Here is a 26,685-nt window from a genome sequence, read left to right as displayed (position 1 = left end):
GCCAATAACATTTTCAAGTTGTTGAAATTGGTTTTGAGCTCTTTTTCAGTTATTCAGTTATTAAAGAAGATCCCTGCAAAATCTCTATTAGATCAGCCAAGCGCATTTGAGCCTAAAATGGAACTTGAAACATTTACAAGCAAAAGCTTTAGGAGTTTTAAGGATTTATGAAGTTAAGGATTTCAAATGAAAAATACTCTGAATCAATACGTTTTTTTTGATGACGTATGTACATATATACCTTAAGTTCCAAGTGAAGGTGTTTACAAAGCAAATATTTTTCTTTTGCTCCATTCGCGATTCATTATTTTGTAAGCAAATATTTATCTTTCCCGTTATTCGATTCCGTTACAAAGTGATCGCAGATTTGTGCATACCCATCGTCCACAGAAGTGGCCGCAGTTGTCCCCAACAATTTCATATCCGCAAACATGCTCCGTTTTGTTGCTGCTGTTACTTTTCTTATTTTTTGCCCACTCTTACGGGTTTTGGTAGCCACTGCGGATGGCTTATTGAATAACAGGCAGCAGGTATTCAGCTGGTTGGTTGGCGGTATGTGGCCCTTAAAGCGCCTGCATCGCCTCCATCTGCTTTACATAACAGCGACTGGGGAGTGCAAAAAACAAAACACAAAAAACAGAAACGAAAATAAAAATAAAATAAAATAAAGAAGGGAATAAGAAAACAGTTAACAACGGGATATACTTGGCTTGGCACAATTAGGCAACTCGAGATCCTCGGCAGGGAGTGCATTCAGACTTAATCCCTGTGACTCAACCACTCTGCTGCTGGAACACTCGAGCACTTGAGCACTCCACCGTTCGAGTCGTCGGAGGTTTAATAACCTTTCGGTGTCTTAGCCACGTTAACAAGAATTTTATGCGGCAGCTGCGATTGGCATACAAATAAACGCTGCACAGGCACTGGGAAGCTTCCAGACGAAGTTTCAACCAAGCCCCCTGCTTAGTATGCAACAGGTGACGCGAGGCACAGCCCATTGGGATTCTGGGCTCGTTTGGGTGAAAATAAAAATCAACTGGACAAGAAACGTGCAGTAGAAAAGGGTTTAGAAAGAAAAGAGAGAAACAAGGAGAAACAGTTACGAAATCGAGATTTACGTAGAATAGTTGATGGATTTGATAGAATCGAGATACCGCCGCGTCGCAGATGTTCGAACAAAAGACTCGCAAATTCAGGGTCAGTGGCAGAAAAAGATTGATGGGCACTCGACTTTGATTTATGTCTAAGCGGATGACTAACTAGCGGAGTAAACAAGCCCATGGGGTGCAGTCGTCTGAAGAGCTGCAAATGAAACAAAAAAATCAAAATCAAATCCCCCGCACAATCGGTCGTAAAATACAGACCGATCCCGCTCCCACCTGCGCCCATATGTAAATGCTAATTAACCTTTCTTCACACATCGAAGAAGCGGAGAGACGCCCGCTTACGCGTACCTTGGCATTTCGGAATGGGATCCACAAGTCTGCCCCTTGAAAGCTCTTGCGCCGGCGCAGCGGTCGTGGTGAGTTGGCCATAAGGGTGAGTTGCCGCTATCCACCATGGATTCGAGCCCGGCCAAGACACCTCGGCTTGATAAATAGAACTCGTTGCTGGTGGCCAACACCTAGTGTAAGCGTGGCTGTGTATTGGAAGAGTGCCTCCGTTCACTCCACTTCCATTCGATCCAAGCATTCCCACTCAGAGTCTGGGCAAAAGTCAGTTGAGTTTTCCAAAGTTTCACAAAGTCTACACTATATGATACCTCGTACTATGTGCCCTTCAGTACTGAGTTGTGACTAGTGTTTCTAACCCTTCTACGCATTTCGCCCGCAGAGAGCTCTGGAATCTATCATGGCGCGTTGGTGGCCAATTTTGAGCGTTGTGTGCCTCTGCCTGGCTGTTGGTGAGTACTCCAATCGATTACACCTAGTACGTACCCATTAGTACATTAGTAGTGCCTAGAGCTAAGTTGTTGACCTCAGGCGGTGGAAACTTTGCCACTTTTCGCAAGGTTGCCGAAGAAAACATACTCGTACAATACGAGTACTTGCAACTAGCAGAAACAAACCTCGATCGTTGGCCAAGGCGAATAAACTTGAAAAAGTGCGATGATGTGGGCTCAAAAACATCACAGTTGATCGAAGTCATTAGCCGCATGCAATCGATCAAACTTATCCTTCACTCGGTGATGTATGATGTAAGAGTTGTCGGAAAAAGAGAAAAAGAGGAAAAGAGGAACCACAAAACATATAAAACTGTGGCAAGAGGACGAAACTCCGGTTGGCCATAAAACCGAAATTAGCATTGGAAAACGAACAAAACCAGCCGTCTGCTGTCTGCCGTCGGTTCCGTTTCATTATACATACTCTTGTATGTATTTTTGGACTCGCCAGCGTTGTTTATGCAATATCATTTTAATGTTAAACCGAAAACGGGTTTCCGATAACCACAAAATCAGCAACAAAAACAACCAAAACAACAACCACAACGACAACAACAGCGGTTGGCCAATACTCAACCCGTTTGGAAAGACACCTTACATGACCAAGCGATACCACAAGATACCGCATTCGTATACGACGGATAGTAGCCAGCATTCCCCAGATCATCCCAGAAATGCGGACCTGTGCCTATAAATGGGACATGCCGCTTTCGTTTGCCCTTTCGATTTCAGCCGAAACGAGATGGAGACGGAGACAGGCTGTAATGGACAAAACCGAGAGTTGTTTTGGTCGGCTAGAAGTGGTACTCGTATTTCCACACACTAATGGCCAAAAACCGGTTGAAAGGCGTTCGTGCTGGGAGTAAGTTAACCGTTAACCCATGAGGTGCGGCCAATTATACTGGTTAAAGACGCCGATTAGGCGATAGAACGGCTGTGATTAATGACGCCCATCAAGATAAAGTTGCAATGAGAAGTGTACCAATCCAACAATTAGAATGTCGGCAAGTTATTAGCAAACGGACTTGGGAAATAACTAGATTGACTTACAATACATATTATTTTATATGTTTATTAAGTATTTAACGTTTATTTTATTAAGTTTAATTAGGGTTACGAGTACTTATATTAAAATAAGGGTCTCTGGTGTTTTCCTTTCTGTTTCGATCAACAAACTTTTTCTATATTCTTCTTAAATTCATAGCAATTTCTTCAGAAAACAATTTCCCCTTCTTCTTGACTTTCTTAGGACAATATGTTCCCTATTCTTTTTTATTTTAAATTGAAACAAAAATAAAATAGATTTTCTTAAGCGTGCTCGCCGAAAATTAAGCAATATATTCCTTGGCGCGATAATATGTAAACAATATGTAAACATTTTTATTCAACCAGATGGCTTGTATGTAAAAAATTCATTTGAGCCCGCCATAGATCAGGACCCTTCGAGGAGATACCAAAGAAAACGTAACTATGAGAATGGACAGAGCACCGAGAGTTATAAATTGAATACTGCATTATTTACTTTTTCGGAAAGTTTGGTTTTGACTTCCGGAGACCAAAACACACTTGTCTACCAAGTTATTGGTTCAAAATGTGTAGGGAAACTTCTAGGAAAATTCAAATGACTTTCTATCAGAAGGCACTACCTTGAACATTATTCCGATCGAACACATCCAATTTCTGCTTATTCCAGTTGAAATAGATACATTTTTCATTAAATCACACTTTAGAAGCACTAAGTCTAGAGACTAACGTACTTCTGTTAGTATGGCCAGAAATTAAACAAATGCACATAATCAATGTAGTCAAGTAACCCAAGTGGTTCCCATCGATCTCTAAACTCACCTGCCCAACCTCTTTCCCACCCCTATAGCACATGGCCAGGACAAGCTGGAGGGCGTTGATGTGGAGGAGGTGTGCGCCGACCGTCCCGCGGATGAGTACTTCCGCCTGGAGACCGACGGCGACTGCCGCGAGGTGTACAGGTAAGCCCAATTGCGGCCTCATTTGGCCACGGTTTGTCCGATCGTTCAGCTGAGACGGCTGATGCCCGAAGCCGATGCCGATGCCCTGACCAAAGCACTATTCCTACAACCAATTCTTGCCACTTCTTGTATCGCTATCGAAGGTGCGACAGTGCCGGCGAAGATGGCACTTGGCGCTTGGCGCCGATTCGCTGTGCCGGCGGCCTGGCATTCGATGTTCTGCGCCAACTTTGCGATTGGAAGTCGAATGTGAAGTCCTGCGATGTGCTCGAGAGTAAGTGACGCAACCCAGATCAAACAGATCAACCAGATCACCCAATCCACTGCGGATGTCTAAAGCTCAAGATACTTCCCGAGAGCCCAGATCCCCAGCCCCTATCAACCACCCCCTATCTATCGCTGTGTCTGTCTATCTGTCTCTCACCCCTGTGTGTGTCTGTCTCTATCTCTCTGTGTGTGTCACTAAACCCGGGGAATCCCCGAATCGATCGAGTCATTGCATAAACACCCCGAATCCACCTCCGAATCGGTGCCAAAGTTCTCTAGCTAGCAAGGCCAATACGAAATCAGAACATGAACTTTATTTTGTAGATGTACCAAGTCGGGTTTGAAAGAAATTCAGTGTCCTTCGGGTCTGGCCTTCGACGTGATCAAGCAGACCTGCGACTGGAAGGCCAAGGTGACCAATTGCGACGAGAAAGAGAGTAAGTGTGACGACCAACTGCCAGACCAACCAGTCCAGCCAAACTTCAAACAACCAAACAAACCAAATAAACAAGCAATCAAACAAACAAACAAACCAACCAACCAAGCCAAAATACACCTGTACATACAGTAGTCAGCAATGTTAGACTTCCGGAACTTTGGTAGATCCACGAACGAAACAAGCCCTAACCCAGCTCGAAACTAACACCCACCGTACTAAACCCCATCACACTCATGTAAATACTTCTCATTTCGAAATTTAGACATTTGTTGTCACTAACACGCTTCCACCAACCCAAAGCCCCAAAGTAGCTCCCCACTAACTGAGTGCTCATTCCACAGAGCCCCGCAAGGCCAAGCCCATCCTGAAGACGGACGAGCCCATCTGTCCCGAGGGAAAGCTGTCCTGCGGCGACGGCGAGTGCCTGGACAAGGAGCTCTTCTGCAACGGCAAGTCCGACTGCAAGGACGAGTCCGACGAGAACGCCTGCTGTAAGTCGCCCACACGTTTATTCTTACAGAACCTGCCATTCCCCAAGTTTTGAATGTTGAAAGAATGCAGCATACATTACAGCGCAGCGTTCAATAAAAATATAGCTATTCTTCAAACAGTATGATTCAGGCCATAATCCGTTACCATTTCCCATTCCCACCCAGCTGTCGACGAGGATCCCAACCGTGCCCCCGAATGCGACCCGACGCAGTGCGCCCTGCCCGACTGCTTCTGCTCGGCGGACGGAACCCGCATCCCCGGCGGCATTGAGCCCCAGCAGGTGCCCCAGATGATTACGATCACCTTTAACGGCGCCGTCAACGTGGACAACATCGACCTGTACGAGGACATCTTCAACGGACAGCGCCAGAACCCCAACGGCTGCTCCATCAAGGGAACCTTCTTCGTGTCGCACAAGTACACCAACTACTCGGCGGTGCAGGACCTCCACCGTCGCGGTCACGAGATCTCCGTGTTCTCGCTGACGCACAAGGATGACCCCAACTACTGGACCGGCGGCAGCTACGACGACTGGCTGGCCGAGATGGCCGGCTCCCGACTGATCGTGGAGCGCTTCGCCAACATCACCGACGGCTCCATCATCGGCATGCGGGCTCCCTACCTCCGCGTGGGCGGCAACAAGCAGTTCGAGATGATGGCCGACCAGTTCTTCGTGTACGACGCCTCCATCACCGCCTCCCTGGGCCGCGTGCCCATCTGGCCATACACCCTGTACTTCCGCATGCCACACAAGTGCAACGGCAACGCCCACAACTGCCCATCGAGGAGCCACCCCGTGTGGGAGATGGTCATGAACGAGCTGGACCGGCGCGACGACCCCACCTTCGATGAGTCCCTGCCCGGTTGCCACATGGTGGACTCCTGCTCCAACGTGGCCAGCGGCGACCAGTTCGCCCGCCTGCTGCGCCACAACTTCAACCGCCACTACAATAGCAACCGCGCTCCACTTGGACTCCACTTCCATGCCTCGTGGCTGAAGTCGAAGAAGGAGTACCGCGACGAGCTCATCAAGTTCATCGAGGAGATGCTCGGCCGCAACGATGTGTTCTTCGTGACCAACCTGCAGGTGATCCAGTGGATGCAGAACCCCACCGAGCTGAACTCGCTGCGCGACTTCCAGGAGTGGAAGGAGAAGTGCGACGTCAAGGGTCAGCCTTACTGCTCCCTGCCCAACGCGTGTCCCCTGACCACCAGGGAGCTGCCCGGCGAGACGCTGCGTCTCTTCACGTGCATGGAGTGCCCCAACAACTACCCCTGGATCCTGGATCCCACCGGCGATGGCTTTTCCGTTTAAGATCGCCGTCGCTATCCTTCCATCTTCCCAAACAGGAGAACAACTCACAGTAGTTCCACCGAGAGTCTGATAAACTAAACAAACTGTACCAGCTGACCTATGCTGATCCGTCTACAGAATACTCAAATCGTTGCATCCTGCTCCTTGTGTGATCCTAAACCTCTTTCTATCTGTTATTTATGTGAATTTCACTTCCGCTCTGACAGCTCTTCTCTTTCTATCTTCTATCCTCTATCTATCTATATACCTTCACCTATTCTGTATCTAAATCTGTGTCTTTATCTCTCTGTTGATTTCAAAAGTGATTTGTTTTAATTTACCTAGCTGCCTCTTTGACCAGCTCAAAGACAATTTCCACAAACAAACAAAACCAAGCGCCAAAAATCGCAGCAGCAAAAATATCTTCGTAATTGTATAAGTATTTTTTATAAGAAAAATATAAAAAATATATAAAAAAATTAAGTTCGTATGGAGTTTTAATGGAGGCGAAACGATAGTGAAAGAAATATATTTCATGGTGCTTTGTTGTACTACGTCACACATTTTATTATCGCACATCCAATAGGCACTTGCTTATTATTGGAGGCTACTTTCTCTAGGTAATCAAGTATTTAATTATTATAAATAAATTCATACGCACGCTTTGCTTGCAAATAGGCTTTATAAGGGACGAGCAAATCCGACTTTCTCAAGTTCATTGATTAAATTAAAAAAATGGAACTGAATTCCGTAATAATATTGAAGTCCGCACTAAGAAACTTCCTTGGTACAAGCAGGCAAACCATGAATATTACGTATACGTTATCCGCAAACAAATCGCACGCGTAAACGTTGCCTTCGCTTTTGGACGACACTGAACCCAGATCAGATCCGATTAGAGCCACAGACGCACTTGCTGATCCCAACTGGTGGACGCCAGGCACATGCCATTGGGGCACAGGCTGATGCAAGTGATGCGGTTCTCGTGACCAGACAGTGTGCCTGTGGGCGAGTGGAAAGTGGAAAGTAGTAGGAGGAAATGAGAAAGTGGAGAAGAAGGTCAACAAATCGATGTAAGTCAAGTGCCAGCCTGAGCATTAGCTCCTCCTCCATCCCCATCCCGTACACGTATTCGCATCAACGAATCCCCCAAGTGCAATGGACACCCAATACCCATTGGGTGGAACTACCCAATTCCCAATACCCAATACCCACCCGTGTGCCGCTGCTTCATCGTGTCCCACGAGTGCACGTTGCCCTCGATGCCGCCGCACATGAGGTAGCGCCCGCTGGTCGATAGAGCTGGTGGGGACACAAAATCAGATTAAAACCCGTCAAAAGTCAAGGCGACCGTGTTCCACTAAGGCGGAGAACGATACCCACCGCACGACGTGAAGCCAGTGTTCTTCTGGGGCGGCTCATACTGGCCGATTTGCTGGTCCGCCCGCAGGTCGTACATGCGCGCCGTCTGGTCCTCCGAGCAGGAGGCGAACCCGAAGCCACTGGGGTGGTACTGGAATCGAGCGAGGAAGGACAGGCACTTTTAGAGAACTCTTAGTTGGGTGTTAATTATTATGGATTATTATTATGCTAATAAGTGCTCTTGGGAATTGATTAGACCCATTACTATACTTAGTGTACTCACGCAGACGGAGGACACGTCCATGTCGTGGCCGAAGAACATCTGCTTGTGGCCCTCTTCGCGCACATCCCACAACTTGGCAGTTTTGTCCACAGAGCCAGTGATATAGGTCTTCATATCGGGCGAAAGCGATAAGCCAGCAATATCGCCAGCATGTCCATTGAAATCCATTGTCTTGACGCCCTTCTCCAGATCCCAATGGCAACTGTTAGTCATAAGAAACGTTGAATTTACTGCGAAAAGGTTAGCAATGGGAAATACCCTACATTTTCATATCTCCCGAGCCGGTGATCAGATGGCCGTCGTCTAGGAAGCGACAGGAGCTGAGGAATCCCTCGTAGCCCATCAGCTCCTTGACCATCTTGGCCACTCCGGAGGCATCCCGATTGTTCACATCGTAGACGGTGCACTGGTTGTCCATTCCTCCGCAGGCCACGAAGTTGCCCGACGGCGAGAAGGCCACCGTCATCACCCAGGCGGATCTCAGGGGGATGATCTGCACCTTGTTGGCGGTCCAGGTGTCCCAGATGATCAGCTTGCCATCCAGAGATCCAGTGACGCAGTGCCGCGAGTCCCCGGCAAAGTGCACCGAATTCACCTTGTTGATGTGGCCCTTGAGAATCTTCTTAGACGAGAATCGAATCTTGGTCACATCGCCCATGTCGCCGCATTTATCGGCCAACGTGCAGTCAGCCTTGCTCTTTTGGTCATCCTGAGAGCAAAATCATATTGATGAATCGACTATTTGTTCATGATTGACTCTTGATTTTAGATCGAACTTCAATTAAAAGCAGACAGGCAACAACTAAAATTGCAATCTGTTTCTAATAAATAATATTTAATGACGACGTCTTATTAAAAAATTTCCAGAATTAAAGTTTGAGATGCATACAGTTTTCGATGTCTTAGGGTCCTCAAAGTTGCAAAATACTTGTTTAATACAATTACGATCTTAAATATTACTGCAGTAGCCAGAAAAGCGGTGGGAAATCTGGCAAAATCCACATTAAAACCAAATCATACATATACTATTTTAGAGGACATTTATAACAAACATTAAATAAGGTTATACATAGGTATTTTTTTATAAATCCTGATATTTTATGAATTCGATTTTTAAGTATTTTTATTTTATTTCGTTGATAATAATTCATTCATTCAAAAATAAGATTTATTTTATACGTCCTTATTAGTTTAAAATTGGAAGATGATTTAGAAGATTTTTGGCGTCTTAATTGTGTGACACTTTAAACTTTTAATGCGCCGCTAGTCGTTGAGTATACAGCTTATTCACCTTAAACTTCTGTATCATGCCATTGATTTCGTCATACAGTTTTTGCGTTTCTGGATCAATTTTCGGCATTATTGAGCATTAATTATATAAGGACGGCTGCAATATTTGCAAGAAGAAAACTTCTAGCCTCTAGTTTTAAACAGCACCGCGTCGCACAATAAACTGAGTGTTAAACAATTCGTTTCGCCTGAATGTTATGATGTTTTCTTTTTTTCCTAGCGGTAATGCAATTAGCTAATTGGATTAGCCGTTAAATACAAATATATACAAAGAAATTTTTGGCGCCAAATTTCAAAATCAAACATATGAGCGGGCTGCCAACCCACCAAAATATACTGCCTCTTTTGCAACACTGCACTGCGCAGGGTGACCGGGTCGGCTACAACCAGGTGCTGCTTTCAACGTAGAAAAGGTGTTTGTATGGCCGAGGCAAATCTGGTCCCTCTAATTACACAACTCTCCAGGATCAGCTGTTTGGTCACCTCATTTTTGTTTTCCCTGCTTTTATTTATAACAATTGCCCATATTAACACAACGCCAGCATGGACGCCAAGTAGGGAGAGCCATGGAGACGCTGCCATGTGCCAACCAGCTGCAGGAGCACCAGCAACCGCAGCAGCAGCACGTGAATCTCAGCATAGACCCGAGTCTAGGTGAGAATGTGGTCAGCATTCCCAAGGAGCTGATCCTCATCTCGCTGGTCTCCCAGGAGCAGTCGCTCTACAATCCCAAGCACCCCAACTACCGCAGCACCAAGACCAAGGACGAGAAATGGCTGGAGATTGGGAGCAATGTGGGTTGGTCGGGTGAGTGGACGCTTAAGTTTCCCCTCCAAAAACATGTCACTTAATCCAATTTCCACAGACGTCCAGTGCAAGTCCAAGTGGAAGGCCATGAGGGATCAGTACTGCCGGGAGTTGAAGCGCGCCAAGGCCTGCGCCAAGGCAGTAAAGTGGAAGTACTTCAAGGAGCTGGACTTCCTGCGTCCATATGCGCTGGCAAGAAAGTAAGTAGCCTGTGGGCAAATAGACTTGGTAGCTCCATTGCTGACTGCCAAATTAAAATACACAACACATGGGTATAGCTCCGATCTCCAGGTTTCTGGGCGATGCTTAACTATACTGGCCACTTTGAGTGGCAATTGATATGAGGCTAATTAATCAAACCCATAACTCTTCAGTTACAGAGGAAGATCTGGTCAGACTACTAATGGCGTCGTGGGCACGGTGACCCCCCTATCGTTGCCCATGACTACTTCCTTCAGCAGCAACAGCAGCAGCCAGAACCTCAACCTCTCCGGCAGCATTAAAATTGAGGATGCCAGTGCATCCACGCTGCTCGACAGCTGCAGCTTCAGCTCAGCTAGTTCAGCCGATAAGAAGCCGGCGGCCACTTTCTTGGCCAGCCATATTGGAGCCGTGTTGCAGCAGCAACAGCAGCAGCAGCAACAACAAATGCACTCGCAGCCGGAATCCAACTGGAACTACCTGACGGATGCGGGAGGCGGTGCTACTCCATCAATCATAGTGCAGTGTGGAACCGCCAACACAACCACGGTGGTGGACACTCTTTACAACGAAATAGTGGACTGCGTCAATGCCGCCAATCAGTCGAGCTCAGCAGCAACAATAACTTCCACTGTATCCACCACTTCAGCAGCGCACAATCAATCGGCGAACGCCGAGGAAGAGGACGACGACCCCATACACACATTTCTCAACATGGAAAGCTACTTCGAAAAAGAACTGATCGCGCTGATCCAGCAGGAGGACATGATCTACAACTACGGCAACGAAAACTATCGCAATGCCAAGCTTAAGATGGAGGTGTGGGAGGAAATCGCCCGAAAACTGAAGAAGTCGGGTATGTGGTTGATAAACTTATATAGGGGGCGTAATTTTTTTAACATGAACTATTTTAGTGAAACAGTGCCGGCTGAAGTGGAAGGCTTTAAGGGACCAATACGCACGCGAGCACAAGCGATTGAGGACACTGATGCACATAGATGCCACATCGCGGTGGAAGCACTATGACTCGCTCAGTTTTCTTCAAAAGTACATACAACAAAAGACGCTGTAAGAACATTAACATAATTTGAATCAGAAAGTATACTGATAAGATTTCCCCCTTCAGGGAAAGCGATTCGCAACTCAGTATGCTGCTACCCAAAAATGACCCGGTGAGAGAACTGGAGGAGCAGATGGCCCACTCTCACTCACCGCCCACGCAGCAGAGCACCATAGAGTCGTCTTCGTCGAGTTCCCAGCTTAACATGCCCACCCTTCCTCATTTGACGGGACCACACAAGGCTGAGCCACAACAGCAACAGCAGGAAGAGCAGCACCGGCAGCAACAACAGCAACAGGCCAGTGATCTGTGTGTGGCCTCCTACGATGACATGGACATCGAGAATTACATCAACGGGGATGTACATCATGACGATGATGTGGAAGACGATGAGGATGAGGAGATGGAAACGACGGCCGAACAAGCTCCTCAGCAGCAAGATCAGCATGTAATGACCTACGATCACGAAGATGGACCCGTTTACATGGCTGTTCCGAGCGTTGGCAGTACCATGTCCAAGCAAGAGCAGCTCAGCGACGGGACCACCAGCCAGGAAAATCAGCAGCTTCAATCAACTGGAGAGTATCAAAAGATGGAGATACAGACTCCGACCACTCCCAGGTACCAGAATGCTGCCACTACGCCCAGCTCCACTTCCACCTCTCGCTATCACTCGGCGCCCATTACGCCCAGCAAGCCCAGCCATATGGAGTTTCCCTCCAGCAATGGCCACAACTCCGCGGAGGACGATGAGATAGGCGCGTTCTTTAAGGCAGTGTCCATGAAGATACGCAATGCTCAGCTGGAACCGGTGGCTTTTACCGAACTGCAAATTGAAATTCTGCGTGTCATAAACGAGGCACTGAGGAATCACTAGCACTGCTGGTGACTTACCTACCTGGAGAGGAGTAATACGCTTGAGCGGACCATTAAGGGTTTCAGGCCGACTCATTCTAGACATTAAGTGTTATTTCAAAGTGTTTTTCTAATTTCTAGACGAGTTGATATCTTTGTAAATTTTCTTTTAAATTTCTGAACTTCAAAACCTGCTCGAGGGCGGATCTTAAAATGTTATCTGTACATAGACAAAAATCCAATAATAACGGAAAGAAATAGTGTTTACTAGCTTAGGATGATTCCGGTTCGGACGGAACCGGAACTAAAGATTCAATTAATTATTTAAATACTTGTAACCAAATCGATTGTAACAAATTCGTACAATGTCAAAGAAAAAAGGAAATATATTTTTAAAGCAAATATCTATAATGTAGTCTGAACTTGTCAGTCGGATCGGGGTAATAAAGTCGAAAGAATTTCCTATTTCTCACAGTGCATTTCGCAAAGAGACCTTTCCCGATTAAACGCCATGCTGGGTATAGAAATCAATGTATCTGGTAGTTAGAACTGGTAGTTGATGTAGCTTGCTCTTCTGTATCCCATCCCCCTCCTGAAGCCCCATTCTCGACCAGGAATTCCCCGTTCACCCAATCCCAACCCCCAATCCGCACCCAACGACGATTCCCGCAGCTCTACACAAACATTTAGCCAAACGACAAAGCGTAGGAGCAGCTGCCTTCAAGTGGAGCACTTGCAGAGTGCTCCCATCCCTTGGAGTGGGCCCATCCCGCACATAAGAGTGCCTATCCCCCATGTATCAGTGCTACATAAGCTCGCACACTTATCTGCCACTCTGCTCGTGCCACCGAAAGTGGTTCCCCTTTGGCATTGGACGGAAACCGGTTCGCCCGGCGCATCCAATGGGTGGGCTGTTCGAGCGAGACAACCGTAGTGCCGCCCGTACATAAGTCGGAAAACGGGGGCGGTTCCCAGTGGGAAGCACTGGGTGTGGCCATCCCCGATGTCAGATGGCACCAGCTGCTACCTGCTGCTCCGTCGCCGCTGCTGCTGCTGCTGCTGCAGCCGCTGCCGCTCGGGAAATTTATGTAAAAGTGAAAATTTTTTAATAAACATTTTCATTTTCAGGCGGAAGTTCCGATGGCCGGGGCTAATCAGACGTGCCGTACGTCGGGCATGGGCTTGGGATCGGGATCGGGATCTGGATGTGAAAATGGGAAATATTTGCCATGGGCTCCACGCCTGATTGATTCCTTTGCCATGTGGCCATTACCAATTTCCATTGGTTCGGTGGTCTGGGCTTCGACTCGGTTTATTCTGTTTGCGCTCGCAAATTAATTTCAATTTTTTGCTAAATGGTTGAGTGCGCGGGCTTTAATTAAAATTATGTGGATTTGGGTTTGTCATCGAAAGGGGGACAGGTGGATTGATTGGAGGGCGTCTTTCCAGCTCCAGCTACAGGCACAGCTCTCATACTATATTTCTCATATATATAATTTTACATACATAAGCTTGAATCGGCAGGCTTCTTATTTTCTGTTCTATGTGATCTAATTAATATGAAGTAATATTTTTGTTTTTCAAAGTTTTAATTGAAATGTATATCAATGTAGTTTTAATTAACTTGTTTTGAACTTAGCTATGTGTGAAATCTTACCTATACGTTTCGAACCTTTGAATCTATTTAATAGCTTAAGTATACAAATTTATATTAAGCCATGTCAAAAGCGTTTTGGTTTTGGTTTAGACCACGCATTGGGAATTGATTTTACATTTTTAGTTATTCCAATGTAACTGATACACTTTTATAAAAGCAACTGATTTGTATACCCGTTAATCGCAAAGTAAAAGGGTATACTAGATTCGTTGAAAAGAATGTAACAAGCAGAAGAAAGCGTTTCCGACCAGAAAAAAGATATATATACTTGATCAGGATCAGTATCCAAATCGATCGGGCCATGTCCGTCTGACCGTCCGTCCGTCTGTCTGTCCGTATGAACGTAGAGATCTCAGGAACTACAAAAGCCGGAAAGTTGAGATTCAGCATGCTGATTCGAGGGAGTTTGTTTCCTGATGTTGCCACGCCCACTCTAACGCCCAAAAACGGCAAAACGGTCACGCCCACACTTGTATTTTCATGTATTTATATTTATCCCATTTATTTACATTATGCCGGAAAAATTTTGTAATTTCTTGTCCGCACTTCCACTAACTGAGTAAGGGGTATCTAATAGTCGGGGAACTTGACTTTAACTTTATATTTTATTATTATTATTATTATTTTCATCCTATATACTTTATAGGAATATATATTGAACATATGGCTGATGAAATTCATATGTAGAAAAAACATTTTAGAAAAAGTCGTGAAACTTATTAAAACTAGGTTAGGTAGCAGAAACTTTGAAAAAGTTGTAATAGAACGAATCGATGGATAATATCGACATGCTTTAACCAATTTAATCTCTTTGCAACTCTTAAAGGCCATTTTTAGTCTCGAAAGTAAATCCGCAATATTATTTATACTCACTCACCTTCACCTTATCACATTACGGAACCTTTTCCCTGCAATTTCCAGCACACGGAAACTATTTTCGCGGCTCATTTAACGGGCTCGTGCTATCCGAGGAGTGAAATCATAAAACGCACATAAAAACCCACATTTTTATGTCCTGCGGGCAGTTGGCAAGTATGACACTTTCCAGGCGGAGCTTCAGACGCAGTTAAACCAATTTGCAACTCATTCCAGAACGCGCCCATCCTGGGCATTAAGTATATCAAATTTGCCACGATTACTGCGACGCCTCACCGCATTCACGCCCAAGGAGCAACGGAGGAAGAGGGAAAAAGGAGGTGGAAAAAGGAATACATTCGAGACTCATTTCCTGCCCGAAAAAAAGATGATGAAACTGAAAAAGCTGGAGCCGCCTGCAGCTTTGGGTCAGCAAGATGGCCAGATAGGAAGACAAAATGCTGACAAACTGCTGAGTGAATCTGGATGTGGATGTGCATGTGGCTGTGCCTGTGCCTGTGAATGTGGATGGCGAGGTGGCCCCCACTCCGCGCACAGCAAACTGTTATCATAAATAAAGTCAAGCCAAATGTCAGCGAGAGGCCTCATATCATAAAGCAAATGCAAGTGGCGCAGTGAATCGAAATCGAGGCATCGGCATTCAGTTTGGCCGAAACCATTCACGATTTATTGTCCGATATGCGATGCACTTTCCCGTCCAAATGCCCAGCTCCATCTCCAACTCCAGCTCCAGCTCCAGCTTCTTTTCGCCGTCCTGTCTCTCGCTCTTTTAAACTGAATTGTTTCCGGGAACCGCAGCAACCAACAACCAGCAACAACAATGGAGCAGCCAAGCGCTGAAAAGCTTGTAAAACATTTGTAGCAACTGCGACTCGACTTGACTCGACTCGACTCGAGAGTTCCCGGCAGCCGGAGTGCCGAGTTGGCCAATGGACGTGCCACTGGCGGCTACTGTTGACCACGTTCAACCGCCGCCGAAAATGTTTTATTCATAAAGCTTAGCGACAAGATCGTCGCCCGTTCGATGTTGCTGCTGTTCCTGCTGCTGCTGCTGTGTTGCTGCGGCATGTGGATGTTGCTGCTGCTGCTGGTGTGGATATGGGATGGGGTAAAAAAACCTATGCTAATTCCACATGCAACTTATCAGCCGACGCGCATCTTGTCAAGGAGCTTTTGTGTTTGGGCTGTTAGAAATGGCCTCGAAATACAGCTCCAACTCCAGCTCCAGCTCCAGCTCCAGCTCCATGGCCATATCCATAGCCATATCCAATCCATCTCCGACTGCGAAAACTCGACGAGGGGTGCTAATCGCCAAATTTACAACTTGATGCAAAACTTTGCCCCGCAAATGGGCCAGAAAACAAAACGACCGCACTGCCAAAAGCGGGTGGGGCTGCTGGGTAGGATGGGTGGTGGCTCGGACTCGAATTCAGATTCGGGTTCGGGCTCGCCCGGGCAAACTATAAAAATAAAGTGAAGGGGTGAGGAATGGGATGCCGAGCCGGGAAGTGTCCACACTTTCACTCGTCCCGCAAAGCAGGCAACGGAAAATCTAGCATTTGAAAAATGTACTTTTTTCACTGCTCGGGGGAGGGGGGATAAAGGATGCACAAGATGGTGGGAGGAGCTGGTGGCACAGTGGTACGAGGTCAGCAAGTGCTCACTCCCAAGAATGAAAAGTGTTGTATGAAACATAGATATCCAATTATAATGTCTGGTCTGATTCAAGAAATTTCGCTGACGCGCATTCCCAGGATGCATATTGTAATAAATTTTCGATCGGTTCCTTAGATTGCCACAGGTGTGCCACTGTGCCACGCTCCATTTGACTTGTTTTGGGTACGTTTGCACCAGAGTCCTGGCCACATAGTGTTAGTTACAAGACACATAACACTTTGTTATGTGCGCTTGACAAAGTTGGGCAGCGAGACAAACGGCGGGAAAAGTGCTTAGTGCCTTAGTTTAAAGCGAATCGCATCCTTTTTTCTCTTTTCTCCCGCAAAACAGATAAAACGCACCCGAGTCACGTGGGGTGGAAAAGTGTGGATGTACCTAGCGAATTGGGTGCTAATATGGGCCAAGCAATGTGCGGAACACAACTTTCCAACGCCCAATTGGAAGGGGGGTCTCCTGATTTTGACGTTGTACTTTATTTTTAAATTTTCAAGATTTGCACATGCTGATAAGGCGGCAGCGGATGGAACAAATAAATCTCAGACAAAGGAAGCGGATAACGGATATTTGCGGAATTTGCAGACACGTGTGTGGAGAGCGGAAGGCATTTGGAAACCGTTTGGCGGGGTGACTTTCCCGCACATGCCATATGTATGTATGCCCGGGGGGTGGGGGTCGAGGGAGGTGGAAGAGAGCTGCGAAAGTGCCAAAATGCCAGGCGCGACAAGCTCCGACACCTGAGACCCGAAACCTGAAACCTGGAAGGATCCAGGCACGCCTCGGACAATCATCGACACATCCCGAACCAGGCACCCATGGCCATGATCCATGATCCACTCGCGGCAGACGCGCAAAAACCATCATCAGCGGCTCTGGCGAAATGTCAACTTTATTAAAAGAAATTATAAATTGGTATGCCAGTCCCGAGTCTCAAGTTTCGAGTCCCAAGTCCCGAGTCCCAGTGACCACTTCACAGACACCGCGCGCAAAATTCCAGGCTCACACATCATTAAACGAGCAAAAAGCCGAGGATCCAATCCATCCACTCAGTTCTGCAGCGAATCAGTCGGGAGTTTCGGACCCAAGTGCCGCCGCCTTTGCCAGCCCATTACAATTACTGACAAAAAGTATCAAGGTAGCCATAAAAACAAACCTACTCGCGTGGGGCGGTGCCAGGAGTTCCGGACTCGGGATTACTTGTATGTGAAATTATCAATATAGGCTATAAATCTGCCTTGCATATACTAATATTTACCTAACTTCCCACTTGTTCATTACAAGTTAAATGTTATGTATATTAACTTTCTGGTAACTTGTAACTTCAAGACATTTGGCGTGCTATTTATATCTGAAACTCTTAGAACCTCATTCTTTGACCCTCTTGGTCAAGAACTCCTTACTCCACCCTCTGACCCCAAAAATGCCCAAGAATCTTCATCAACAGCGAAAAAGACTCGCGCACAGAAGCGAAAAGCTCATGTCAGGCCATTTAGAATTATGATAGAGTTTTGATGTTGTCATAAAAAATTTAATTGAAATACCAAAAATGGCAATGGAAACCGACCGAGGGAGCTGGAATCCCATCTGCAGGAGAAGGCATCGAGGCACCGAGGCACCAAAGCAACCAGGCAGCAGATGAAGATGTCAGCGCATTGAAGTCCGATCTTTAATGTGTGTATTTTTGGAAGGCATTAAGTATTTATTGCAGACAAGGCCCGCATGTATCACTCACCTCGATCTTCGATCCGCGATCCTCGATCCTCGACTCTCGATCCCCGATTCCCGATTCTCGATCCCCGATCCTTGCGGCCTGAGGAAGATGTCAAAATGAGGCCACTTAGGCGAGACATTGCCTCCGCTCCACGGGCACAGCGAAATCAACTCACAAGGCGGCAAAAAAGTGGGCTCAGACACCAGTCGCTGAAAGGCGAAGCGATCGGGAGGATGTTGAGCCGGGTGAACATAAAAACAAGTAGCGGACCGCTTGCTGAGTCCTTCTGGAGTGGAGTTCAACTCTTTAAGGTGTTGCCAAGACAAACAAGTCGGCAATGGGGACCGCATATGCCGGAGGCAGAGGGGCATTTCCTGGGCCGGGGCCTGGGCCACATTTCAATTACCTTTGTGGGGCAGCCATTTAAATGAAAATGCCACACATTGCAGGAAGGCACAAGCCACAGGAGCCGGAGGCCAAGAAACCAGGAGCAGCAGCCTCCCAGCGGGCATCCACACATCGCCACATGTGAGAGAGGTCGGCAAGTAATCATAATCTTAAGGTAATAACAGGCACATTACACGTCACATTAATAAACGCCGCCGCATTGAAATTAATATCATAATTCATATCGTTATAATTTAGCATGCGACCACAACAGTTCCACTGCCTCCACCACCTGGTGGCACCACCTACCTTGCCTATTCCTTGCGAACTCCTTACAGCCTCACAGCCATACAGCCTCCTTGCATCCTTATTAATTTTATGCGACTTGCTCGCCGGGGTTGGGATTTCTCCCTCCGCGAGTGTGCGAAAAAATTGCGAGTAATCAGAGTTCACTTTGCGGGGGTCCACGACATTTACATGAAAGTCTTTTAAGCTTGATAAATGGTTGGGCCGAATGTCAGGGTCAACTTCTCGGGAAGCAGCCACTTTTGGAAAGGGGTCATATATGTCGTATGCGTAATTTTCAGACATTTTCAGCAAGTACTAAAGAGGCAGCCAAATGTTTTCCTTCACTGCGAAATACCTCATTGGGTTTAGTTTGCTAAAAACAACAATTTAGCCTAATTTACATGGCACTGCAACAGCAGTTGGCTTCTGAAATCTTGAAAAATCTGCTCAACGCTGCTTTCCTCGCCATAAATTTGTCTCGGTTTCGCCATCATTATCATTAATCAAGTGCAGCAACGACAACTGGCAGAAAAGAGCAATTGAAGCCTTCAGTTCGATTTGGTTTATGATCTTGGCCGGTCGCACAGCATCTGGTAATGTCGAACTGCGGCAATTGCTTGTGTCATCGGTGCTATTGAATGCATGCTGGAAGTGCTGCTTAAGTTGCTGCCACTGCAACTGCTGTGGAAGCTGCAACTGCAACTGCAACTCCAAGTGCAGCAACTTGAGCGGCCAAGTGGGTAGGCAAAGTGGGATATTGAGACGGCTATCGGGATTCGGCTGTGTGTGCATTTCATTTCATTGACAGCCTCTCTGTAGAAATGTCAGAAACGATTTAAAACGCCATTTTTACATGACGATTTATTTGTTGACATGCCGGCAGTCAAGCGGCAGTGGCAGTAGCAGTGGCAGTCGAGACTTGGCCAAAAGACTTTTACATGGCCAGCAGCTGCGCTTCCAGTTGAAGATGGGATGTGTATTTTGCATGGACAGCAGCATGGATATGGACATGAAGAGCCATGTATCTACGAGTATGTATGTGTCGGATAACCCGGCGAACCCGCCACTTGCCACTTGCCACTTGCCGCTTGCCGCCGAACTATAAATCCTCGACGGGGCTCTAGTAGCGGCATTATTTTTCCGACGATCGCAGCTTCTTTTAAAACTCAATTTGCGCCAATAAATCGCCGAAAAAGCATTCTGACAGCTTATGATGCGCAATGGCGCGGGCATAAATCTCCACGCGTTTTTTCCACCGAAAATCGCGCGCGGCTCTTGCAAAAGCAAGGACGAAAACGAGGGTGAGAAGCAGGAGGAGGAGCACTCCTGGCCAGCGTATTCGACGGCATTCGTCATTATTTGTTCATTTTTAGCATTTAACATTCCGCCAAAGTGCGCGCCCGAAGCTTTGGAAACGGCAAAGTCGAAAGGCCAACCAAGCCAAGCTGTCGCGAATGGTCAGCAGCCAAAGAGTTGCGGGGGGAGATGAGTCGCACAGTGGCCAAATAGGAGTTATAGAGCTATAGACGTGTATATAGAATGAATATTATCAATCAAGGTGGAGCTGTTTCAGAAAGAAGTCCCCATTGTGATATAACAACGAACACAAGCCCATGTAAAGTATTATTCTTTTCAAATAAACATATGCCTTTAAGAAATGGCAAACCACCCTTATTTGGAAATGCCAGTGTTGATAACATTGTAAAGCGTTCGTTTTACCTGTTAAATAAATAAATAAATACTATTACTTCATTCAAGGTTTCGAAACGAAAGGTGAATAAGAAACAACTACTATTGTAGGCTTAAGTATGGAGCTCCTACCCCCGTTCGTGTTTCATACTTCCCATTCCTTGGGCATCCAAAGCACGTTTCGACCACTTTCGACCCACGGTACTGGCCCCCGTTCGATGTGGACCGTCTGTCTGACCACCGCGCTTAGGTGCCTGCCCCTCGTATTGTATTCAATTTTTGTCAACAACTTCGTTTGCCGTGTTCCCGTTCTTCTTTGCGTAGCCCCCATCCTTGGGCATCATCATCGCTTTCCTGTCTTGTCGTCAGAGTGTCTACCTCAAATGCTTTGGTTTGTGGAGGGGGAGGGGAAAATGGGAGGGCGGACAGGAACTCTGGCTGAGAATCAGCGCTTTGGAGTGGGACTTCCATCCCCCTTGGACTAATTAATTCCCCATGGGCAACACTTTCTTTCGCCGGTGGCCAAAACCTAGCCAATACCTAGTCCAAAATCAATTTACATACGTTTCGAGCTCCATTGTATGGAAAAACTGCGACAGGGACAAATATTGTTTTTCCGTTTTCCCTGGAAAAACGCGAATATAATCGCTTGCAGCCCCAGCAGCTGAGCGGTCCACACAGACACACACAGGTGTTCGATAATAATTTTTCAAGTTGACAACAACTATGCCAATTCAATGCCATCCCATTCCCTCCACACCCGACCCCCTTTCAATAGTAGTACACTGTTACAAAAAAGGGGAAAATTCAAAGTTACAAGCTTAAACTAAAGTATGACCAACCAAAAGTACAACTAAAGTGGCTCTGCTTTGAGTCTTTTTTAGTCTTGTTCTGCATTTGTTCCTAATCGCCAATAAATACTGGCTGCCTGAATAAGTGAAGCCTATGGAGGCTTACTTTCAGATAATAAATATAAATAAATATACATGAAAATTCAACAGTATGTATATAGCTATTAAAGCATTATTTGCCCGCATCCAAATCGTTCAATATTGAACATTTCAACGATTTTAAACGATTCCCATTGTAATGCCCACAAGACCATGTGCCTTCTGCAGTGTATCTTTGTATCTGCTCCAGTTTTGGCTGCTGTTCTTGTGTCCGGCTGCGAATCGGAGGCGATCCGAGGAATTCCAACTGTGCGCTCAATTGTTGCAAGTCGAACAAAAAGTGGAGGCCGAATCCCGACCAAGCTCAAAGATTCTTTATAAGCGCAGGCACAAAGTCAAAGACAATCAAAATATTTGCATATTACCAATTTTATATGCAAATAACCCCATGTCAGTCGTGAGCCGACAACGACAACGCAACGGCGGCAAAGGCAGCGACAGCGACGTCGCTTTGGCTAGGACTGTCTTGGCCAACTCCCCCCTTTTCCCCTCTGCTGCCACTCTTGGATGGCTGCTCCCCCTCAAGTCAGCCTTCTTTTGGTACTCTCGATTTGGGGCCGCTTTGGCGGCTTGCCAGCTTACATTCTTACTTTACACAGCAGCAACAACACGAGTGGCCGAGTGGCCGAGCGGCAGAATGGAGGCTTTACACAAAGCCCTGGCTTTCGAGGGGAGAAGGTGGCATGCACTGGGAGAAATACTTATGTATATAGCAAGATCTCATATTCAGCTAACCAGGCTTGGTCCTTTGAAGATATTTCAGAACCCAGAGCACTCTTGCACATTGCAAGTTCTTCATCAGGAAGGATTGTAATAAGTTATATTGAACGACATACTCCTTTTTCAGTGTAGGCAGCCGGGGAGCGGGATGGACCTACTGGGCAGCAAGTGGTGTGACAATCGCACGTATAAGTGCAACGGTCTCCTTGGGGTTAAGTCAGCCCCAAAGAAGCGGCCCCAACGCACGACAATCGAAGAGGCGGACATTCAGAAGGGGCATTCCGTGAACTCAGAAGTGGAAGAGGGGGGATTGTGATTCGAAGGCGGCGTGGAGTTCAAAAGTTCGCTGACGATTTCTTCTAGCCAAGTGGCAGGCCGAAGGGCAAGGGCACGAACCATAAGGGGACTCCTGGAAATAGCGTGAAAGTGATGTATTTATACCAAGACCATATGGGCAATTAAACAATCGCTACTCGGGCTGAACTGATGGGTTGAAAGATGGGAGGCATACCATTCCCAGGTCGTTTCGCATTCCGAGGGTATCGGTATCAGTATCAGTTGGGATAACAAATGGGAATGGGAAAGATGTGATGCATTATCTATTAGGTATTTTAGGTCTTGGTCCCCCAAGTTGTTTCAAGTAAGAGTTCGATTTCAGTACTTCAAATTATATATTTGAAGTATAATGGGGTTTCAACTGCTAGTCTCTGCGCAACTCTGCGTTACTATACACAGCCAGTTATTTTAAGCTCATCAATTTCGGAAATAATTGTTTATAAAACGCATTAACTTCACGCCATTTTTCTCCACATATTTTTATAATAAATTGCAAACATCATAAATCAAACGATGTCGGCGGCTTGCTGCCATATTACTCCGCGGCTGTCGGAACATTCATTCATTCATTTACGCATTCATTCGTTTAATAAACACCATTTTTGGTTTGGCCGACCATTTTTTAAGCCATTTTTAAAACGCAGTCAAGCAAGTCCATGCTGCCGGCCAATTAAGAATCCGAATCTGAAACCGAAACCGAATCTGAATCTGAATCCGAGCTCGAATCGAAACATATCGACCAGCTGGACGCCCCTCGTCCTTGCAGCTTAATGCGATTTATACGAACTGATGGCCTGTCCTCTTAATTGCTCGGCTGGCCGCAGCCAAGAAAATAAAGTACAAAAGTTGTTCGACACGAGGGCCGGGCCAGAGTTGGTTTTAATGCCAATTTCATAGACAACTCAAATACGCATTCGTTGGATTCGTTGAATTCGTTGGATTCGTTGGATTCGAGGCCAGGGAAAAAAATGGCAAATGATTAATTAAAAATCCTTATTCGCGCCGCTGTTTGCTCAAATTTTTAACATAAATTGCACGTTTTTTACATTTCAAACGCATTACTTCGAGTTCGTTAGGCCCTCGCATACCAAATGGGACAATCCGCCTGTCTGCGTTAGCCGCAATGCAAATAGAATCGGAGAAATAAAATAACTGCCCGACTTTGCTGCCATATCGGTGGCACTTACCACTCGGGCACTCGGCACTTTTCCTCCGTTTCGGACGTTTTATGCAGATAAGTCAGCGATGACGTCAAATCCGCAAAGTGCTTTGTTGACTTACTTAATTTGCAAGTGGCCAGGGTGAAAAGTACACGGATACACCGGGAAACACCGAGAGTTGGGTTGGGTCCATAGCCTTCAAGAGCTGCAGCTGAACTCCAACTCCAGCTCCAGCTCCAGTAATTTGTAATTTCCTCCGCGAAAGAAGCTGCGGCGGCTGTCGAATCTTCAAAGATTGCTGGCCTTTCCGCCTTTCTCCCACTTAATCAGCATAAAGAAGCTTCTTTCTGGCCAGCGAATTTAATTAAATCATGTTGGAGCTGCAAAAAATGCTGGGAATTCTTGGACAATTAGCTGGGGCTTCGCTAAATGAGCAGCTAAGCGGCAAAGTGGCAACACCTGTGGCATTTTTTTTCATCCTGAAAGTGCATGGGCGTCGTTTGCCAGAGGGTTTACTCCTCTTCTCAGAGGTTAAGGGGTGACGGGGAATTTATGAACTAGCTTATAAAACAAGTTTCTCTGACTTGAAAATGTGCAATCGTGCTTATTATAAGATGATACGATGCTTTTTGAGCTCTAAAACGCACAATTAAACATGATTCCTCGTAACCCATTGATTTGAGGATGTATCATCAATTCTAAAGTCAGCTACAGGTACAGGTATGTTGATTTTATAAAGCACTCTGACCTGTAAGTTACACATATCTTGACCCCCTTTCAACTGCGCTCCTCGAGCCGCTCACTCATTTATAAAGTGTGAGCTCGCATCAAACTTCAAAAAGAAATCAAATTAAATGTGTAAAGCAGTAAAGATAAAAATGTTTGGTGGGGCAGCCGAAAAAAGAGACTTGCGGATGCCAAAAGAAGGCAAAAAAGGTCAAAGCACGTTGAATTTAAGGGATTTTTCCACATTTTTTACTCTTCGTTATCAAGGGCGCGAATTGCCGTCAGTCGCCGAGGGGTGGGAAATCAGCATGGAAAATCGGGGGGTTGGTGCTGAAAATTGACACTTGAAAATGAGCTTCGCAGGGGGAATGGTGTTTGGGGGGAAATGGGAACATTTACACACTTTACACTTGCAATCAGACAAAGCTGCCGCTAAATGCAGTCCACCGAGGGGGCAAATAACCCAGCAGATCCCAAACCATCCATCCCCCTTCCCACAAATCTCGGGCGATGCTAATGACAATATAACAATAACGGGCCTGCAGAGGCATCGTTGCAACAATATGACGACACTGGGGACTGACACATCGCTAATGTGGCTCCTGGTCGAGGAGTTGCTGTCTGGTTTGAGGTTGCAACGGTTGGATGGCTGCTTGATTGCTGCTAGATGGCTGCTAGATTGCTGCCAGATTGCCAGCGGATTCACTGGGTGCACTGCAGCCGGGCTGCGCTTTCAAATGCCTTCATGCCCCATAAACTGACGGCATTTGAGGCACTCCTGGCCATCAGACGATATTAACTAAGCGAGCAGCCAACAATTGACATAAAGTCAGGGAATAATCGATGCAGACAGAATGGTGCCGCCGATGATTAAGTCTGAAAAGGCTGGTGGCTATTAACGAAAGGAGTAATGGCTAACAAAACAGAAAAATAACTTAAAAGCAAATATATTATATCCTCTTGTAATTGAGAATGTATAAAACAAACTTTGATTTTTACCAATATATATCGAAGCACATACGTAGATAAACAAAATATTCCAGTAAAACTTACAGATTCCAGATTTCTTTCCGTACAAACCCTAGAACTGATTATAAACAAATAGAATTGATCATAATCTGTAAAGAAAACAATCACCAAGCATATGGTGCAATATTATCTAAGGAGAGAAACTGCGAACGTTAAGATACAAAACTGTTTCAATTGCGCAAATCATCACCCAAAAAAATGCAATTTATTAGACGTGAAAACAACACAATTCATATTTTACTAATTTGAGAGCAAAAGCAAAAGTAAACCCAGCCCACTTTTCGACGCCCCTTGGCAACGAAAACAAACACAGGCGCGGACGTGTGGCCAACCACATTTTGTTTGCCGTCGAATGAGCAGCCAGCCAGCCAGGCAGCAACAATAAACCAAATCGGAAATCAATTTCAACATTGAAAAGTATAACTCACAATATAACCCACAACAACAACGACAACAACAGCGGCCATATGGTGCCACCTTTTGAGGCCAAAGGGAGCCACTCCAAAGGCCGCACGCTTCGAAAAAGGGGGAAGTGACGCCATACACTCGGAAATAATTCGGAGATTTTGAACGGATCCTGTAACTTCAAAAGGCTCGGATAAAATCGGAGAAGGAAGTCATTATCTTCCCTGTAAATGGACCAAAAAATAGTTAGCTTTTACCTAATGTTTCGCAGACATATGTATGTGTAATGATTTATTTTTCAGCAGTACATTTCATGCATAGTTTTTCCAAGTGCATCCCCACACACTGCGACGAAAAGCGCGAGGTGGCGTGGTGGCGGGGTCGGGGGGATTAGTGAGTTATATATGGGAATGTCTTAACCCCATCTAAACAAACTCAAATTGGCCAGGCGGCAGGGAAGTATTCGAGATATTTAACAAGGCGAAACAATAAAACGACAGTTTAATTTGTCCGTCTGGAGCGATGCCATTCCATTGGCATCCCGACTTCTGCGCCGGATTAGCGTCAATTTAATTTTACACTGACACACATTAAGCTGTTACACCCATTCCCCACCACCACCCCCCTCGCTCTCCGCGCCTAATTGCACTCATTATTATTGGTGTAATATTAATTTCAAGGGTGGCGTGCAGGCACAACCCTTTGAAAGTCGCAGCTCCAGTCACGAGTCATCATCAACATCATCCTCGGCTGTTTGGCCGGCTGTTTGCATTTGGTTTTTATGTGAATTCCGGCATCCC

At 46.1% G+C, this 26,685-nt stretch overlaps 3 protein-coding genes across 4 annotated transcripts; 2 read left to right on the top strand and 1 right to left on the bottom strand.

Moving 5' to 3' along the window:
* Positions 1-1,618: 1,618 nt before the first annotated feature.
* On the top strand, positions 1,619-6,902 carry LOC122618576 (chitin deacetylase 1). 2 transcript variants are annotated; one of them, XM_043795116.1, is made up of 6 exons: positions 1,619-1,715; positions 1,834-1,903; positions 3,816-3,927; positions 4,519-4,631; positions 4,975-5,124; positions 5,290-6,902. In XM_043795116.1, the coding sequence occupies exons 2-6, from the start codon at positions 1,852-1,854 to the stop codon at positions 6,438-6,440; spliced, it is 1,578 nt and encodes a 525-aa protein (XP_043651051.1). In that variant the 5' UTR covers positions 1,619-1,715; positions 1,834-1,851; the 3' UTR covers positions 6,441-6,902. The 2 variants fall into 2 exon arrangements, with proteins under 2 accessions (XP_043651051.1, XP_043651050.1); XM_043795115.1 differs by lacking the exon at positions 4,519-4,631 and adding an exon at positions 4,071-4,201 and having other exon boundaries at positions 1,620-1,715.
* Positions 6,903-6,996: 94 nt separating this feature from the next.
* LOC122617346 (guanine nucleotide-binding protein subunit beta-2) lies at positions 6,997-9,512 on the bottom strand. The gene is made up of 6 exons (XM_043793179.1): positions 9,356-9,512; positions 8,328-8,773; positions 8,065-8,266; positions 7,803-7,932; positions 7,635-7,721; positions 6,997-7,421 (listed from the first exon to the last, which is right to left on the bottom strand). The coding sequence occupies exons 1-6, from the start codon at positions 9,422-9,424 to the stop codon at positions 7,315-7,317; spliced, it is 1,041 nt and encodes a 346-aa protein (XP_043649114.1). The 5' UTR covers positions 9,425-9,512; the 3' UTR covers positions 6,997-7,314.
* A 292-nt stretch (positions 9,513-9,804) lies between these two features.
* Positions 9,805-12,650, top strand: LOC122616417 (putative mediator of RNA polymerase II transcription subunit 26). Its single transcript, XM_043791855.1, has 5 exons — positions 9,805-10,161; positions 10,220-10,361; positions 10,536-11,218; positions 11,277-11,430; positions 11,489-12,650. Exons 1-5 carry the CDS (start codon positions 9,921-9,923, stop codon positions 12,297-12,299), a joined length of 2,031 nt encoding a protein of 676 aa, XP_043647790.1. The 5' UTR covers positions 9,805-9,920; the 3' UTR covers positions 12,300-12,650.
* Positions 12,651-26,685: the final 14,035 nt, after the last annotated feature.

Source organism: Drosophila teissieri, chromosome 3L (genome assembly GCF_016746235.2).
Source record: "Drosophila teissieri strain GT53w chromosome 3L, Prin_Dtei_1.1, whole genome shotgun sequence".
Taxonomy (NCBI): Eukaryota; Metazoa; Arthropoda; class Insecta; order Diptera; family Drosophilidae; genus Drosophila; species Drosophila teissieri.
The sequence above is the reverse complement of the archived record's forward strand: the minus strand, read 5'-3'. Positions and strand labels throughout refer to the sequence as shown.